At 39.9% G+C, this 16,795-nt stretch overlaps 1 protein-coding gene across 5 annotated transcripts in view; it reads right to left on the reverse strand.

Moving 5' to 3' along the window:
- FRMPD4 (FERM and PDZ domain containing 4) overlaps nucleotides 1–16,795 on the reverse strand; it is a 341,898-nt gene that overhangs the window by 108,722 nt on the left and 216,381 nt on the right. For all 5 annotated transcript variants that reach the window (XM_042037699.1, XM_042037691.1, XM_042037718.1 and 2 more), the window contains exon 2: nucleotides 6,985–7,101. In XM_042037699.1, coding sequence (XP_041893633.1) covers nucleotides 6,985–7,101 — 117 coding nt within the window. The remainder of the gene's footprint in view (nucleotides 1–6,984; nucleotides 7,102–16,795) is intronic.

A 16,795-nucleotide genomic window follows, 5' to 3' on the forward strand; every position in this document is an offset into this window, starting at 1 on the left:
CTGATTAGCAGGCTGTGAGCCTCAGTTTTGCATCTGGTATAAATTAGTGGTCCTTAATAAGCAGGATGCTTGATTGATATGCTATTAATATCATCAATGATTGTGTTGTGCCATTCCACATTGCTGGCCAGCTATGAAAACCGGGTGTACAAGGAGGAGCACACAGGCCAGACAGGAGGCATGCAACAGGCACAGAGGTGAACTTTCAGAAAACACAGCTGAGTTCCCTCTTCTAAGCACAGCAGGCCCTGAAAAAATAAGATGAAGACTACTAAAGAAAATGTAGGTAAGTATTTGAGTATTGAAGAATATCATAACACATTTTATTGCAAAGAAATACTGTACCATGTATGCTTCGAGAAGCTGTGAGCTACACTAGTTATCAAAGGACAGAAACATGTTACCTCTATTTTCTGTACAGGGCAAAAGCTGATATTTAAGAATTTCATGTTTCAGGAATAGCATAGCTACTAAGCCAAACAAGGACAACCTAAACATAATGATTTCACAAGCCAAAAATCATGGAGCTGATATTATATGCAGGATAACATACCTTAGAGAAAAGAATTAAGCTTGCCAGATGCACCTGGAAGAAGTCTAGAATAATTTTTTTTACTAAATACAAAAGCACTACTAAAAAATAAGGTGTCCAAGATATCCAAATATGATGTGATCTAGAATCATTTAGGTTGGAAAAGACCTCCAAGTCCAACATTTGACCAATTACCACCTTTGTCAACTAGACCATAGCACTAAGTGCCACATAGAGTCATTTCTTGAACACCTCCAGGGATGGTGACTCCACCTGGGCAGTCTATTCCAATGTTTAACAACCCTATCCACAGAGAAATTCTTCCTGATGACCAGCCTGAATATCCCCTAGTGCAGCTTGAGGCTGTGTCCTCTCGTTCTGTCACTAGTTGCTTGGGAGAAGGGGCCGACCCTCTTTGTGCTATAACTTTCTTTCAGGTAGTTAAGAAGAGCAGTAATGTCTCCCCAGACTCCTTTTCTCCAGGCTCCCTCAGCAGCTCCTCATATGATTCAGCTCTCTAGACCCTTCACCAGATCTGTTGCCCTTCTCTGGACACGCTCCAGCACTTCAGTGTCTTTCTTGAAGTGAGGAGCCCAGAACTGAACCCTGAGAGGTGTGCCCTCACCAGTGCTGAATACAGCGGGACAATCACTTCCCTGGTCCTGTTGGTCACACTATTTCTGATCCAAGCCAGAATGCTGCTGGCCTTCTTGGCCACCTGGGCATACACTGGCTCACGTTCAACCTACTGTCAACCAACACCCTGAGGTCCTTTTCCACTGGCCTGCTTTCCAACCACTCTCCCTATGCCTGTAGCACTACAGGGGGTGTTATGACTGAAGTGCAGGAGCCAGCAACTTAGACTTGTTCAACTGTCCCTGTCTGACCATCCAGGAGTCACTGTCACATTCACACCACCTAAACCAGGACTGAGGCCCCTTCACAGCTACACACCCCACACTCACAGTCAGACCAGGTCTTCTTACCAGCTCAGCCCCTAGTTTCCCATAGCAGAGTGTCATAGGTCTCTGTGCTTAGAATAATTTAATCATGGTGCAATAACAAAATAACAGCTCAAGCTGGACGCCTCCAAGGATGGACTCAGAAAAAAAGAAACCTTTTATACACTTACAGTCTAAGCACAGGGAGTCTGGGATCTTCAGCTCCTGCTGTGTCTCTGAGTGTCCAGTCACCTGGCTGGGCCACAGGTCCCTGTGCCCTTTGTTATGCAAAGAGTTAGCAGTGCATGGCCTCCTGCCTGTAGCGCCAGCTCCCACCCCACAGAGCTCAACCTGCAGCTCACACTGCAGCTGCACACTGAGCTACCTGCACTGAGTCTATTCCTCTACAGAACCTCACGTCGTTGGCCTCAGCCCATTGATCCAGCCTGTCCAGATTCCTCTGCAGAGTCTTCCAACCCTCCAGCAGATCAACACTCCCACCCCACTTAGTGTCATCTGTGAACTTACTGATCCCCTCATCCTGAACATCAATAAAGATATTAAACAGGACTGGCTCCAGTACTGAGCTCTGAGGAACCTCACTAGTGACTGGCCTCCAACTGGATGTGATACCATTCACTACTACTCTCTGGGCTCAGCCATCCAACCAGTTTTTAATCCAGTCAAGAGTGCACCTGTCCAAGATGTGGGCTGCCAGCTTTTCCATGAGAATCTCACAGCAGACAATATCAAAGACTTTGCTGAAGTCCAAGTAGCCTACATCCTCAGAGTTTCCCTCATCCACTAGATGGGTCACCTGGTAATTTCAACTGCTCTAGCAACCTCGTCATATTAACATAAACAAGATTTAGAAAGACTTCTGACTAGTAGTTCTCTCCCAGCTCTGCTGTGCACTCTGGAGACTGACCTGTGGTTTCAAGCCAAGCAGTAATAATGCTGCAGGCTTTGATATCTGGGTGTGCTTCCTTTAATTTCTTGCCTGGATCCCAACTGTTTGCTCAGTTTGTTCCAGACTGGAGTACAGAAGCAAGCTAATATGCACAAGTACAGATGGTCAGGGTCCATGGAGTCAAACAGAGAGAAAACCAAAGTGGAAACACAGGCAGACCCCATCATCCTCTCCCAGGCAATGGCAATAGCAATAGCAAGTAAGCACAACCAATAAAAATAATAAAGCAAAATAAACACAACCAATAGCACCTCTTGCAAACAAGGGTACGGCAATCAGCTGACCTAACAGACCCCTCTATCTTGAGAGTCTACTAACTAACTACACTTTAGTGGAACCAGTGTTGCTTTAAGTCCACATGAGAAGGGCTACACTTCCTTTCAGCTAATTTTATTTGGCATTCTCTGGTCTTTATTTGAATGACAGAAACCAGATCCATGAAATAACCGAAGTACCTCATTCCTTTGGAATTAAACACCAATAGGAATCAAAAAAGTATGACTTTTGAAGGCAGCAAATGTTACTTCAACTTGCACCTTCAAGTGCAGTTGCAGGGCAGCTTAAGACAAGACGACTCTGTTGCAACCCTATTCTCAAATCAGTCAGATATTTCAGTGTGGCAGCAACGCTGCTCATCACCTGGTATTAGCTGTGATCTGAGCAGGAGGCTGGACAGCCTGACCTTCAGAGGATTCTTCCATACTAAACTATTCTGCAACTTCATGAGACCATGCAAGGGATTGGCTCAGAGCAAAACTGACATAAAATTTATTGCTTTCTCCATAGGATTGACTTTTTACTAGCTTTTGCCAGTTTATTTCCTTCTATCAACTTCCCTCCAGATCTGACAGGAAACAAGATTTCCACAAGGGAAAGGACAAAAATGTAGAGGTCCAAAAATCAGTAAGATCACAGCAGTGGCAAAAATAAGGAGCTGAAATTGCCATGAGGCTAAACCTTTTGTACATAAAATCAGCCAAAAGCTTCTGCTCCACATACTATCTCCCTGAAATGCTATATTCTCACCAAAACCATTTTTATTGTGTCATGCTTTTATTTAAATTAATGTTACAGAATTTCTCATAATCATATACTACACAGCATTTATTATTTATATAATAAATGCAAATTAAACATGTAGGACTTTAAAGTGGCTACATATACTGTATTCAAATTATTTCATATTGAAAGTCCAGCTTAATACAGCTTGTGGAGTAGAGAAACATGCAGGAAGAATGCTAGATGATTGCCATCCTCCCATACTGAAATGTATTACTTATCTCATAATGCTATTTCAAGTAAAAGGGGCAAGTTAAAAGGGAATAGGTGACGTTCTAAAACTTTAATTTACCATAGCCTAAACTTAAAAAATATATTTTAGAGGTTTGCAAAATGACCCTGGTTGTGCCATCTGTACAGAAGAGATAATGAATTGATAGCAACATCTGAAAATATTTTGATAAGAGATTCTTCTCACACTTTTACAAAAGCACTGCCTGGCAATGGAAGCTGCCCCTGATTAGCTCATGTCATAAGGGCTTTCAGAGATTTGAAAGAAATCAAATTTGCTTCAGCAGAAAGAATAAACATCTCTTCCCATTCATGCCTTAAAGCATTTGCACCAACACTATATAATTACATTTCATTTCACCAGAAGATTCTCCTGGATTCTCTATTCCTCCCACAATTTCAAAATTACAATAAGTCTGCTTGCAGTTGAATGGATCTGTACATATGGCACAAAGTAAATTATTTAACTAAAAAGCAGTTAATGTCGCTGTGAATTATGTTACTTCCTCATACAGAACTCATGCATTCATTTCATTGTGATAATACCTGGTTTATACATCTTTAATCAAAACCAAGCAAAGTATTTGAATTGCTTTTTCTCCTTCAGTGTGATGCAATTTGTTAATCTGCATGGCTATAAAAGGCCTTAGAGACAATAAGAAATGCTATCTCGCTGATCTCTCTCCTGTCTTTATTGGCATAACTGTCAAAAATCATCTCACTATATCGTTCCTAAAATCTAGGTGTGAAAAATGAAGGAAGGAAAATTAAATTCTGTTTTTATTTATGTAGTCTCATTATTTGCAAAAGCAGTTGTTTTGAAAGCCAGAGAGAGCTTCTCTGCCAAATAACAGTCACTGTAAGGACAGATACTATATACAGCTCCACAGAGGAATCACTGGCAAGTCACTGGTTCTATCTAGTCTTTGGTCATTCTTCTAAGACCAAGATATATGTCACAGAACTACCCAGTCACATCGTAGCAGCCATCTGGGCTGATGTTCCCTGGTAATGGTGGGTGGCTGGTGACCCGGTGCAGCACCATGTGGTTCCAAATGGTTCCCTGGCTTTATTCTGTTTCCAAAAGTACTGGCTTTTAATGCATTCCTGGGGAGTGTCATTTCACGTAAGACGCATTACTAGTCTGGAAGCACATCTGTGCACATGCTACAGCCAATGCTGTTGCTGCAAAACATTTGATACAGGAATAGGTACTGTAAACCATGCAATGTGTAGGTATGTATCAGTGTTCAACTTGCACTTGAAACTGCTCAGAGATTCCCATGGGTTGGAAAGCCTGGCACAAAACATCAAAGGCTTCTACACGTCAGCTTCTTCAGAGGCCTCATGCTCATTACCCCTCAGACCAGACTATTTTTTCCCAAGTAGTCTGCTATCCACATGCAGGGAAAAACGGACAGAAGACCAGAGCCCAAAAGAGAATAAAAGCAAGTACCTTGTAAGAGCATGAGAAAACAAACCCAAAACAACCACTCCAACAACAAGACAACTACAGGCCTAATATTACTTAAGGCATAATTTGGCACTCCATTATCGATTTTTTTTCCTAGATGCAGTTTTCTCAATTTAAGAGAGGGATGTGGCACTTTAAGGTACTAAAAGCCATTCCAAAAAATAAACAAAATAATCATTAGCTACAGAGGGTTAGTAAACATTCCCAAACTGCAAAATTAATGAGTACTAAGGCACTGCATTTTGTAAGTTACAACTGTTGACAGGTACACAAGTGCAGCATCCCATTATGTGACCAGTGAGAAAAGAGATATCAAATGTAGTGCCTGTCCTCAGAATCAGGATATTAATCCTTCAAATGAATCTCATACACACAGAGAAGAACATACCAACAGTCTACAGAAAATAGGAATGAGATGTGCAGGTCTCTTCACTAACCTGAGTAACAGAAACAACAGTCTCAGATCTGCACAGTACTTTGGAGGCTCACCTATACTTCTTCACAAGCCTAATTAACTCAGGCAGAAAACCTATGCTAATACAGTTATATTGTGCCTGGCATTCAGCTTCACACTGTCCATCTTTCAGACATCCAAAGCATGACAAATACTTGTTGAAGGAAGAAACGGACATTTCAAAGTCAGCTTCTGAGCCCTCATTAACCCAGAAAATTTGTTCCAATTTGGACAGGTCTGAAATTGCTCTAAATCTTGAAAGCCTTCAGGTCACCAGGCTGCTACAAATCTTGCTTTGGCTCCAAAAGCAAATGACTCCTAGGAAGCCAAGGCACACCCCCTGGACAAAAGGGCTAGGAAAGCAAAGCACAGTAACAGGGATCTTCACTCTTATGCTTTACTTTTTTTTTTTTGCAGTTGAAGGATCTTGAGAAAATTAAGGACTTTTAACAGTCAATTAAAAATAAGCTTGATCCTTCTACTCTGTGTTAAAAGAATTCTAATTCTCATCCATGACTTTTTCAAGTAGCTCCAAGTTTCTAAATAGGTTGATAGAGACAAAAATGAAATAATAATTTTAAAAAAAACTTCACAAGAACAGAATCAAAATGCTAACCTTAAAAATGAAATGTAAGCTAAAGCAATGAATGCCAAGCAGCCAATGGTTCTGCTAACTCACTACCATCACTCCTTTTTAGTGAAGAAGTTCCAAAGCTGTCTAAGAGTACATTTGCTAGAATGGCAAAATGTATTTTATCCAAGCCATCTCAGTGATTTTAAAGAATAATTATGCACAGTTTCCAATGGGAAAAGCCAATTATGTTTATGATTTAGCATACACATTGACATTTATTTTCAACCCAGAGCTAAAAAAAATGTGGAAAAGCTAAGAATTAGTATATTAACTATACAGGATCAAAACATACACTTTCTCATTACCAGTATAATTATTAGACAAACCAAAAGACCTCACATGGCAGAGATGGAGGAGCGTTGGAAGTCTCAGTCAGAACTGACCTCCTGCCTCGTTCTTTAAACATGGCATTTTTATTTTTTACTTATCTTTTGTTAATGACCTTACTTGTAATTCTTCAAAGAATTACAGGTCCTTATATTATCAGCATTCTCTTGAGCAAATGAAGTAACCAAGTACCAAAGCCAAGTGCAGTAAAGCACAGTCTGAGCTATTCCTGTGCCATAAACCAAACCGGTGAACATTAATTGTGTAGGGCTGAAGCAGGAGTTAGGATTCTAAGGTAATAGAGTTGAGAGAAGGGCTGCAGCGCTGTGCCACACACTGCACAGCTCACTCTGCCCACTTACCTGATGAAGTAGTCTCTTCCATCTCTGTTTGCCGTCATCTCCCATCCATAAGGTGTCCCCTGGTTCAAGCTCCAGGTCCCTGAAGGGTGAGGCCAGCCTGAAGACTTATTCTTGTGGCTGCAGTTTTGGGAAATGTGGAGAGGAAGAGACAGAAAAAAAAAAAAAGTTATTTCTCTTTCGTACTTCACATGATTCACTTGACATCCAAATACTTTCACAGTTGTGAAATACAGAGTCAAAACGCAGACAGGGGAACACAGGTCGGCAGATCTATTTACATTTATAGTATTCTTTCAATCAGTAGAGAGATAGATACACTGTCATTTCTAACAGTCTGAATTCAAACCTTTGGTTCGTGAATTTGTCATTCCCCATCAGTCCCACATACACAATACTAATTTTCAGTAGTTTTTAATAAAAGGGATGGGGAGCATTTTCATTCATCACCATTCCTTGTTCAAATGCCAGCTCTCAGTACAGTTTTAGCAAAAAAAAAAAGTATCCATCAAACCAAACCACCCACTCCATCACGGCAGATCACACACACAGTGCAACACCTGGCACCAGGAGGGGCATCAACATTCTCACTGCTAGGAAACCATGTTTTGTTTCTTGTGCTGGAATGAAGGAAGGCCATGACACTGCTGCATAACACACTAAATTGAATATGTAAATCTTGTTGCACTTGATCATTATCCATTAAGCTCTTCCACTAAATAACCTTTAAAAGCCTGCAGCATCTCTGAGCCCACACACTGTTACATCCCACTGCTCCAGCACTCTCTGCTAGTATTCCCTCTCCCAAAAAAGGGCCCAGCAGCACTCCCAAGTGACAGTGTTTTTCCACTAATCTGAAATATTTTGTGAGGTGTTTTCTACTGACTCCATACAAAAAAAGATTCAGCCAGCAAGAATCCACCATAGTTTCCCACAGGAATCCCCAACATTTGCACAGATGCTTTCCCCCTCACCTGAAGGGATTAAGCTAGATGTTACTGCACATTCCCACTTTCTCCCGTGGGACTTAAGAGGTTCAGAAGACAGCAAACAGGTCTTTTAGCAGAATTAATCAGCCACTAATATCTATGTACAATCTGAAAATGGGAAAGAGCAGGAAGAGGAGGCAAGGCAACCAACAAAGCTAAAGACCAGCTAAGAGCATGTGACAGACAGGCAAATAGGAATGAGACCCAACACCGAATACAATCTGAAATTTTGACATGCAAACCAAATCCACACAAAATAAGAGCATGTTTTGAATTAGTTGTCTTCTCTGCCTCTGTCTTTTCTTCACCCATCAAATAGATTACAGCTTAGTTTTATTTGCTAGATTTATTTAAGTTCAAATTGTAGCAAGGAACTTACTACCTCTTGCCACAGATAGACACGTAAGAGCTTCTTTCCTTTAGAGAAACAGAGCACAATGTAACCTGACAAACTCTCCTGAAGGAACAGAATTGGTCTCCACGGACAACTCAACAATTCATTGTAAATTGCTAAATTCAACAAAGTTATGCATAGTTCATCTTTCCCAAAGGAGGAATGTATCATTAAAAACAAACTAGCTGCTTTGCCCTCCCCCTTTATTTCAAGGATTAATCACAACTGAGAAAAAATTTGGTGCTTGAAAATATAATTTACATGTGAAGTAGAGCATTACAACAGAGTGCTAGGTATCATTTGGTTTACCAATTACATTAAGTACTCTATCTTCAAGGAGTAGAAAAACATTTCTGTTAGCATATTCAAACACTGGTATTTGCCATAAGGCACAGCTTAAGTCTGATATTGAAAATGCTAGAACTCTTAAAAAATTACAGTTCTTCAAGGCTAATCAAACACATAAATTTCAGATATGCTACCCCAGATAAATGTAACTAGCCCATTTCTGATCCAATGAATTGATTAAAAAACAGTAATTCAAGGAATAAATCCAAAATACTTTCAACACTCTCTCATGCAGTTTCTTGCTAAGCTGAGCATAAACATTCCTTTTTCTCCATATGCTTGAAAGACAAAGAAAGGGTCCCTTCTTTTAGACAGGAGCCATTTCACAATGTGAGAATGTCAGCTTAACTACATCTACAGACTTCAAATTACACTTCAGAGTATTTGAAATCTTAACCACTGCAGTTAACTAAATACACCTAGAACATAACCTTTTTTATCAAGACGATATAAATGGATACCCATCCATTTAACACTTTTGAATTTAATTAGACGTGTTTCACAAACCCTGTGCTATAATTTCACCATCTGTTAAATGGATACAGTGACATTTAAATTCCCAAGTAAAGCATATCAAACTATCAGATAATTTGTAGGAGCATAGGACAGTGATGATCAATATTCTAACTCTCTGCATTCAAATTAAGGGCTCATCTTTGTATGGATTACAGCATTATTGGATTTTAAGGTAAATCCAATTCCCTTGAAAGTCTTCTTTGAGCCCTTAAAACATTAATGGTGTCAGAACCATATAACACATGATGGGCAATAACTGTCCTAGTTAACTATGTCTACATCTGATCTACTCCTCCAGACTTTCTTATAATTAGTGGGATACAAATTAGCACTTGAGACACTGTATGCACCTACATTACATGTGTGCAAATTCACAGTGACTTCACAGGGAAAAAGAAATACGTAATTTTTCCTATAGCTATTGGGTAATTCAATAATAAACACGTCGTAACAATAAAGCAAGGTCTTTATACTCAGGTGACTAGGATTCCCAGCTGCCCGTACAGTCTGAAAAAAGGACCAAGTGAACTGCATTTTTCTACACCTTCCTTCACTTGCTGAATATCATTTGGCTTGTCTGCAAGGATTCTGTTCAATGGCACACTACGAAAGGCAAAAGATGGCAAAGAGGAGATAAGCGCCAGAAAGATCATAAAAGGCTCTGGAGGAAATGATAAGCAAGTAAGGCATTTCACTTGGGGGAAGAACAATGCCATCTTGGTTGTCTTTAAGTCAAGAGGATGCCTTAGTGGTGAGGAAGATCATCAGGCCCTTGGAGATCCCTGTCCAAATCCTGCCTCCATCTGGGTGATTTCAGATAAATCCCTCAGATCATTGATCACCATTTGCCAGTTCCTTCCTGCACAGGCAAAGGAGGGGCACACCAAGACTGCCTAGATTCATGGAAGACTTGCACACATACAAAGACCAAAAATAAAATGCACCTTCTACTTCAGCAAGCCTGGCTGCAGAGGCAGCACTGGCACTGCTGTTACTCACTGCATGCTGTCCATCACCTTCGCTGCTTGCTCACAGCAACGGGACTGGCTGTTGGAGAGCCTTTTGGAGCACAGCTCTTAGTGCCAAATTTCGCTGTGAAAGCTAGGCCAGCATCATGCCAGCAGAGGTCAGAAAACAAGGCAGATTAGCTAAAATATCCCCTCAACCTGCTTTTGACATTCTTGTTGCAGAAGTATAAAACCTTATCTCTCCGAATTGCTTCACATTGAACAATCAGTTCACTGAATCACCTACGTGGTGATTACTGAAGTGGTGTTTAAGGAATCAATGTGCCCTATGAAGTGACATTCTGATGGATAAGGCAATAGCTCTGCCACAGCAAACACCTTCAGGTCAGCCTTTTTTCTGTCCTGGGCTTGAGGAATGACCTGAAACATGAGATCATATGTAAAGCCTCCCACACTGTACCAGGGGTATGCTCTTTATGTGATATGCAGAGCATACTCAGCATAAAGCATGCATTAACAAGAAGTGCAAATTTGCAGTATTACCCCCTTCTTTATTAAAGAGCAAAACTAGAATAGTTTGAATTTTTAAAGCATACTATTAAAGCCTAATGTCCAGAGCAGTTCAGATAGTGTTAATGATGAAAGCAGAGAGCAACACCATTTCTTCTTTCAAAGGTGGAAAAAAATGTTTAAATAGGTTGAAAAATTCAATAAAAAAAAAAAAAAAGCATCTACAGAGTCAACCAATAAGCATATAATATTGCCCAAAACTTATTTTTTTAACCAGCAATTGGAGATTCCTGTCAATAGGTCATTGCTACAGAAATCTTGACAGACTTTTTAACTGTGCCACCTCTATAGCCCAAGCCTGTAAATTTTGTTATAAATGTAGTGCTTCCCTGAACCAATAGAAATTAAACTCTCAGGCTATAATTTTAAAACAGCATAAAATGACACAAAAGCAGTATTCCCATTCTCCCAGCATCTTCTGCTTCACATCACAGTTGCTTCTGTGTCAATGAAAGTAAACTTAAGGTTCATCTTAAAATTAGAAGCTATTTTTTTTTCCATTCAGATTCATCTCTGTTTACTCCATGGCCTCACATATGGCCGCAAGGAAGCAAAAAAGAATGGTAGAACAAAAACTGCATTCTTCAGATAGCTCACAGGCAAAGACAAAACAGAAAGTACTCAATTAAACAGAATGTCCCAATTGTATTTAGCATATTTAATGTCTAATGGGGCACAACACTCAGTACACAGGATTAGTGTTCCTACCTTCCCCAAAGATGGAGACCAAGTTTATGTTCAGCCTCCAGGAACAAATAACACTATTCCTTAGGAATATTGCACACGGAGTTGGGAGTCTGTCCTATCTCTAGGGTAGCCTTTAATGCCTTGCCCAGGAATCCCAGCTTGCACTCTGCTGGCAGATTTAAAACAGTAATAAAAACTAGTAGCAACTCTGAAAATATCCAGGTCTCTTTTTTATTTTTTTTTTTTTACCCTATAATTTGAAGAAGACAGAAACCTGGTTAGTCTTGGCCATAGTCACCTTCATTCCTACTTGCATTCCTCTCCTGGGTGGGAAGGGAAGAATTTATTTATGGGTTTGTTTTTTAGTAAGTCTCATTTCATGATTATCACTTTCCTTGACTGGCACTGGTATAAAAAAGGTATCTATCTGTATTCTCATAGCTGCCTGCCACTTTCTGTTTGCTGCCCTCTCACACTTGTAGTGGTGAACAATGTCTCCCTTTCCACCCTCACCACGCCACTTGCAATTCAGTAGATCTCTAACATATTCCACCATCATCTCCAACAATCTCCACAGCAGGCTAAGGAGTCCTGACCTATACAGCTATTTAACATAAAAGGTTTTCACAGGCTTGATCATTCTTGTTGTCTTTCTTTCTCCAAAATCCCTCCAGTTCTATGCCTTTGTTGAGACAGGAGTTTGAGCAACCACTCAGGTTACAACTTACAGTGATGGGTTCTGCCTCTTTGGCAGAAATACAGAAGGTACCTCGAGATGGAGCTGAACACCATCTCTGGGTCAGGGGTCTTAGTGAAGGGATAGAGGTTCACCTTTATGCTAAAGAATGACCTCTGAATCAGCCAGATTTCTACAGCTATTGACGAGCTCTCCACTAGGTATAATTTGGAGCTTTAGCACTGCACCCTGTATATACATCAAAAATTTGAATTTCAAGCATACAAATCTGGAGATGAATTCTTTATCACTCTCAGAACAACCTCTTACAACAAATAGTAGCCCTTATTTTTAAACTGCTGCGTAATGTAATAAAACAATTTTTATAATCTTATTATTTATTCCCTATTCTCTAGCCCCTTCCAAAACACCTAGAATCACCAAAACAAGCACAAACACTTTCCAAGCTCCCAGCACCATTAAAGTGAGAAATTTTACACTACACTTATCAAATGAACTCACTTACTATAAAATCTTTAGAATTTTGGGCTAGATACCATCTATCAACTTGTTATCATTTGCTTTTGTGATCTGATGTCTAAGATTACTTGAAAACTTTTCTAGTTGGGGCATGTCTTCCAAAATGTTCCCATCAAAGCAGCTCCCCTTGAAAACTCCCCCTCAACACAACTACAAAACCAAAAAAAAATACCTTAGCTTTGTTTTTCTATATTTTATTTTCTTCCAGTGTTGCTTTTAGTTAATGAATATCTGTTAGCTCACAGGCTATCAAAAACTGAAATTATCCACAGAGTTTCTGACAAAAATCTTCATAATTGTGTAAAATCTCTGTGTGTGGAACCATATGGAGCCCTATGACTTTCCTAAATATAAATAATTTGAAATATTAATATTCTATGCATGCTTTCTCTTTAGATATTAGTAACTTTTTAAGCATCTACCTTGGATTTCCTCAGATGGATTAAAATAGTGGGAGGATTATATTCTAATCTTCTTTTATACCAATCCCTTGAACTGCTGCAACTGTGGTGGACGGCTAAAGTTACAAACACTTATTATGGGGATTCACATTATAATGCAGTGTTTACCATTTGGATATTTAATGTCCAGGAATCATCTTGTTTAACATCTTGATGTTTCTCACAGTACTTCCTCATGTACAGGAATTATTTTTTCCTGAGAGCACTATCTGCAGGGGCATCAGTGACTCACACAAGGCCGACCATATCATACAAGCAACTCAGCACTGCGAATGGACTAACAGCGTTGATATGCTGGCTTCCTTTATGCTACCACATGGAGAAAAAAGGTCTGAATTTTGAGTCTTACCATGTAGCCTGGCTTCATTTCAACTCTCCATTGGTCCAAAAGCCAATTCTCTGCTTCCCACGTGCCAATACATATGTCAATCCCTCTCCCATCCATCATAAAAGAAAGACATCATGAACAAAAGCCACACTGCACTCCCAGAGTGGCTTACGAAGAACACACAGCTCCAAAGCACAGAGGTAATTCTAGCCGCAGCAATCCCAATGAGGTACTGAGAGGAACTCCAGAGATAAAACAGTTTGTATTATTAGTTTTTAAAAGTAAGAACACCGCACCTGAAGTGTCTGCAGGGCATGTCTATCTGCAAATAGGTAACATTATTGTGACACAAGTGGAGTTCAGTAACTGTCTCTCTATGATATTTAATCTTTCACTGCCTCAGGAATGAAACCCTTCTTTCTCAATCCAGTTCTCACCCTCTCCTGTCCCAGAAGACAACTGCAATAATTTTACCTCCATCCTACCACTTAAACTTAAAAAACGAGAAACGAAAGTTTTAAAAAATCTGTAGAGATACTATCAAAATCAATCATCATACCCTGCTATTGAAACTCTCCTGAGGGGCACGCAGACATGATGGACAATAGTTCCTGGATGCAAGATCAAGGACACTGAAAGACTTCTTGTCTTTGTAGAGATGAGTCCTTTAAACCCCCAGAGAAGTAGTCCTACCAGAAACACAAAAGAAGAAAATTAACTGCCCCAGACACCCTCTGCTGTACTAAAAAAACTTAATTCATACTGGGTCTCTTATTACTAAATCATGTACGTACAGAAGGGAACCCTCATGACTTCAGATATCCTTCATCTTCTACACCCCACATGCTTTCAAATCTTTTGATGGGTAAGAAAGCAAAAGTGTTTTAGTCCTCATCTAAATGTGTGCTATTTTTGAACTTGTGTGTGATTTGATGAGTATCATCCCACAAATGAGTTTAGAGTTTCAAGCTTGTAATTAACCAAACACTAACAGTAGAATCATTGTCCAAGACTGTTTTTCTTATTTAATCATAAGAAAAAAATGCTAGAAAAATATTTTTGCCCTTTGACACCCACAGCCATGCTCTGGCCAAAGGCAGAATAACATTACTGTACTCTTCAGGCTTGTCTGGAATTTTCTCCCTGCATCATGCATCATCAGGCAAATGCAAATGCTTTTCAGAAAATAAAGGTATTCACCTTCCTTGTATCTTTTGTTAGTTTTTTCTATTTTTCTAGTAAGGTCTATGAATGAAGCCAGGCTGCCTTGCACCAGCTGTTCAGAAACTGTCTCCAGTTCAAAGTTTTTCTTTCTTAGGCATTAACTACTCCCCAAACTCTGGCTGAAGCAAAAAAATCCAAACTATTTTACTCCTGCCCCCACCTTCCACCACAGATGCTCTGAATTATTCACGATTTCACCAAGTGCCACTCATTCTTACTCCAAATAGACAATGATGCTAAGGGCTTCACTCAACCTTTAAATCCTTTGAGGGAGCAGAAAAAACCTCATGTACAACTCAAAAATTCATATTGAACTCCTCTATGGCAATTCACAGTTGTAGAGGAGCTACATTTCTAGAAAAACCTGTCAGACTCTTTTTGTCATAGATTTCATTAGCTTCCATCTCCCCAATGCCTAAATGGCAGCTTATGCCTAGGTTGAGAAGACACTCCAATGAATTATGAATTCCTCCTCCACAAGTCATTGCTCCTGCTGCCAGTCATGAGACGACAAGGATCCATACCGTGTAGCTGATCTGAAGGGTAATGGATCCCTTTTACCAGGGATTCCATGGCTGCCATGGGAACACTCCGCAGCAGCTCTCCTGCCACACAAGCAGCAAATACAGCATCAGGTGCCCATCACTTCATCAGGGAAAAAAAAGAAGGCAGTTCCACATGGCCAGAAGAGTCTATTCATGGACTATATGAGCCACTCAAGGGCTCCAAACACTTTGGCATTCATTCCAGACTCCTGTGTGTATCACAGGCAGGACAGAGCAATGAAGAAAAAACCACAGACTGTTCGAAATGTGCTCTGTATCCATTACACATCTCACTACACAAGGAATGGTTCCTCTCAGTCTGAAACCACAACATGATTTTACCTCCTAACAAGCTCTGTTCTAATGGTCTATGTGCAGAACATTTTTCACCAAGTATCTTCCAAAATCGCATCTTTGTTTTCCTCTCTCGTCTCCACCTGATGTGTGCAAAGACACATGTAACCAAACAGAGCAGTGAAGAAGTACCTATACAACATGTTTTTTGCCTTCAGTTAGATAGAAAGCTCCTCAGCACTGAATGCTGGCTCCTCAAAGAGCCACTGGTGTTCTCTATGAACTATCAAAAGTCCCAGAACTATCAAAAGTACAGGCATGACACTGGGACAAGGGATGAAACAAACCTTGTGAGGCAGTGCTGGTCTGTGCCAGGCATTAACAATCTCCACATGCCTTGGAAAAGGGGCAAGGTAAAGGTCTTGTCATTCCTCGAGGGACCTTGCCTGCCCTGGAATGCCTCCTTTCTTGTCTCTGATGCCACAAAAAGTTTTAAACTCTTCATCACTGATATAGCTGTTTCTTGCACTGTCCTGTTCAATGTAAGCTGAGTTTTTCCTTTTTTGCAAAAAAATGTGCATGTTTTCTGATTTTCTACAGTCACTGCTGTCCAGGTAATGAACTTTCATGTCTGTTGTTTGTTTTGCTCTGGGTTTTTTTTTTGGTTGGTTGGTTTGGTGGGGTTTTTTTAACTATCTGATACAGGTCACATTTTTCATTTCCCTGTCTCTTCTCCCTCTATGTTTTACATCCATTATTGTTAAGGATGTGCCCCCACTTCCTAGACAACAAAAGTCTCCATCATACTTTCTTTTAGACTGACAGAACTTTTCATTTAAAGCACACTGACTCCATTAGAGATCCAAGTCCCGAAGGAATTCCTTTAACCTTTAGAATTTTGTATTGCTAAAGCCAGAAAATACCCAAAGCAGCAAGTAATGGTTGGGACTTGGATAGTTGTGAAAGGCTCTTTGACATTCTGTTCTGTAAGATGCTTTAGCTTCATGCTGATGTGCACTAGAAAGCGAAAGTCTCGAAAAGCAGATATGTGAGAGATGTTTTTCTCTGTTTTAATGGGGTTTTTGACCTTAGGCTTTCTCAGGCCTACTCAGTATTTCAGGAGCAAAAAAAAAGTCCAACAAAACAAACTAATGAAAGTATATGAAGGATATTTGTCTCTTTCTCATTTAATACAGATAATTATTGATATTTATTTCTAAATCTTCTGAAAAACCTTTTTAATTTTTTTATCTCTCAACCTAGTACATGCTGGA

This window comes from Corvus kubaryi, unplaced genomic scaffold (assembly GCF_017639235.1).
Source record: "Corvus kubaryi isolate FWS band 111438036 unplaced genomic scaffold, C.kubaryi_AGA036_p1.0 133, whole genome shotgun sequence".
Taxonomy (NCBI): domain Eukaryota; kingdom Metazoa; phylum Chordata; class Aves; order Passeriformes; family Corvidae; genus Corvus; species Corvus kubaryi.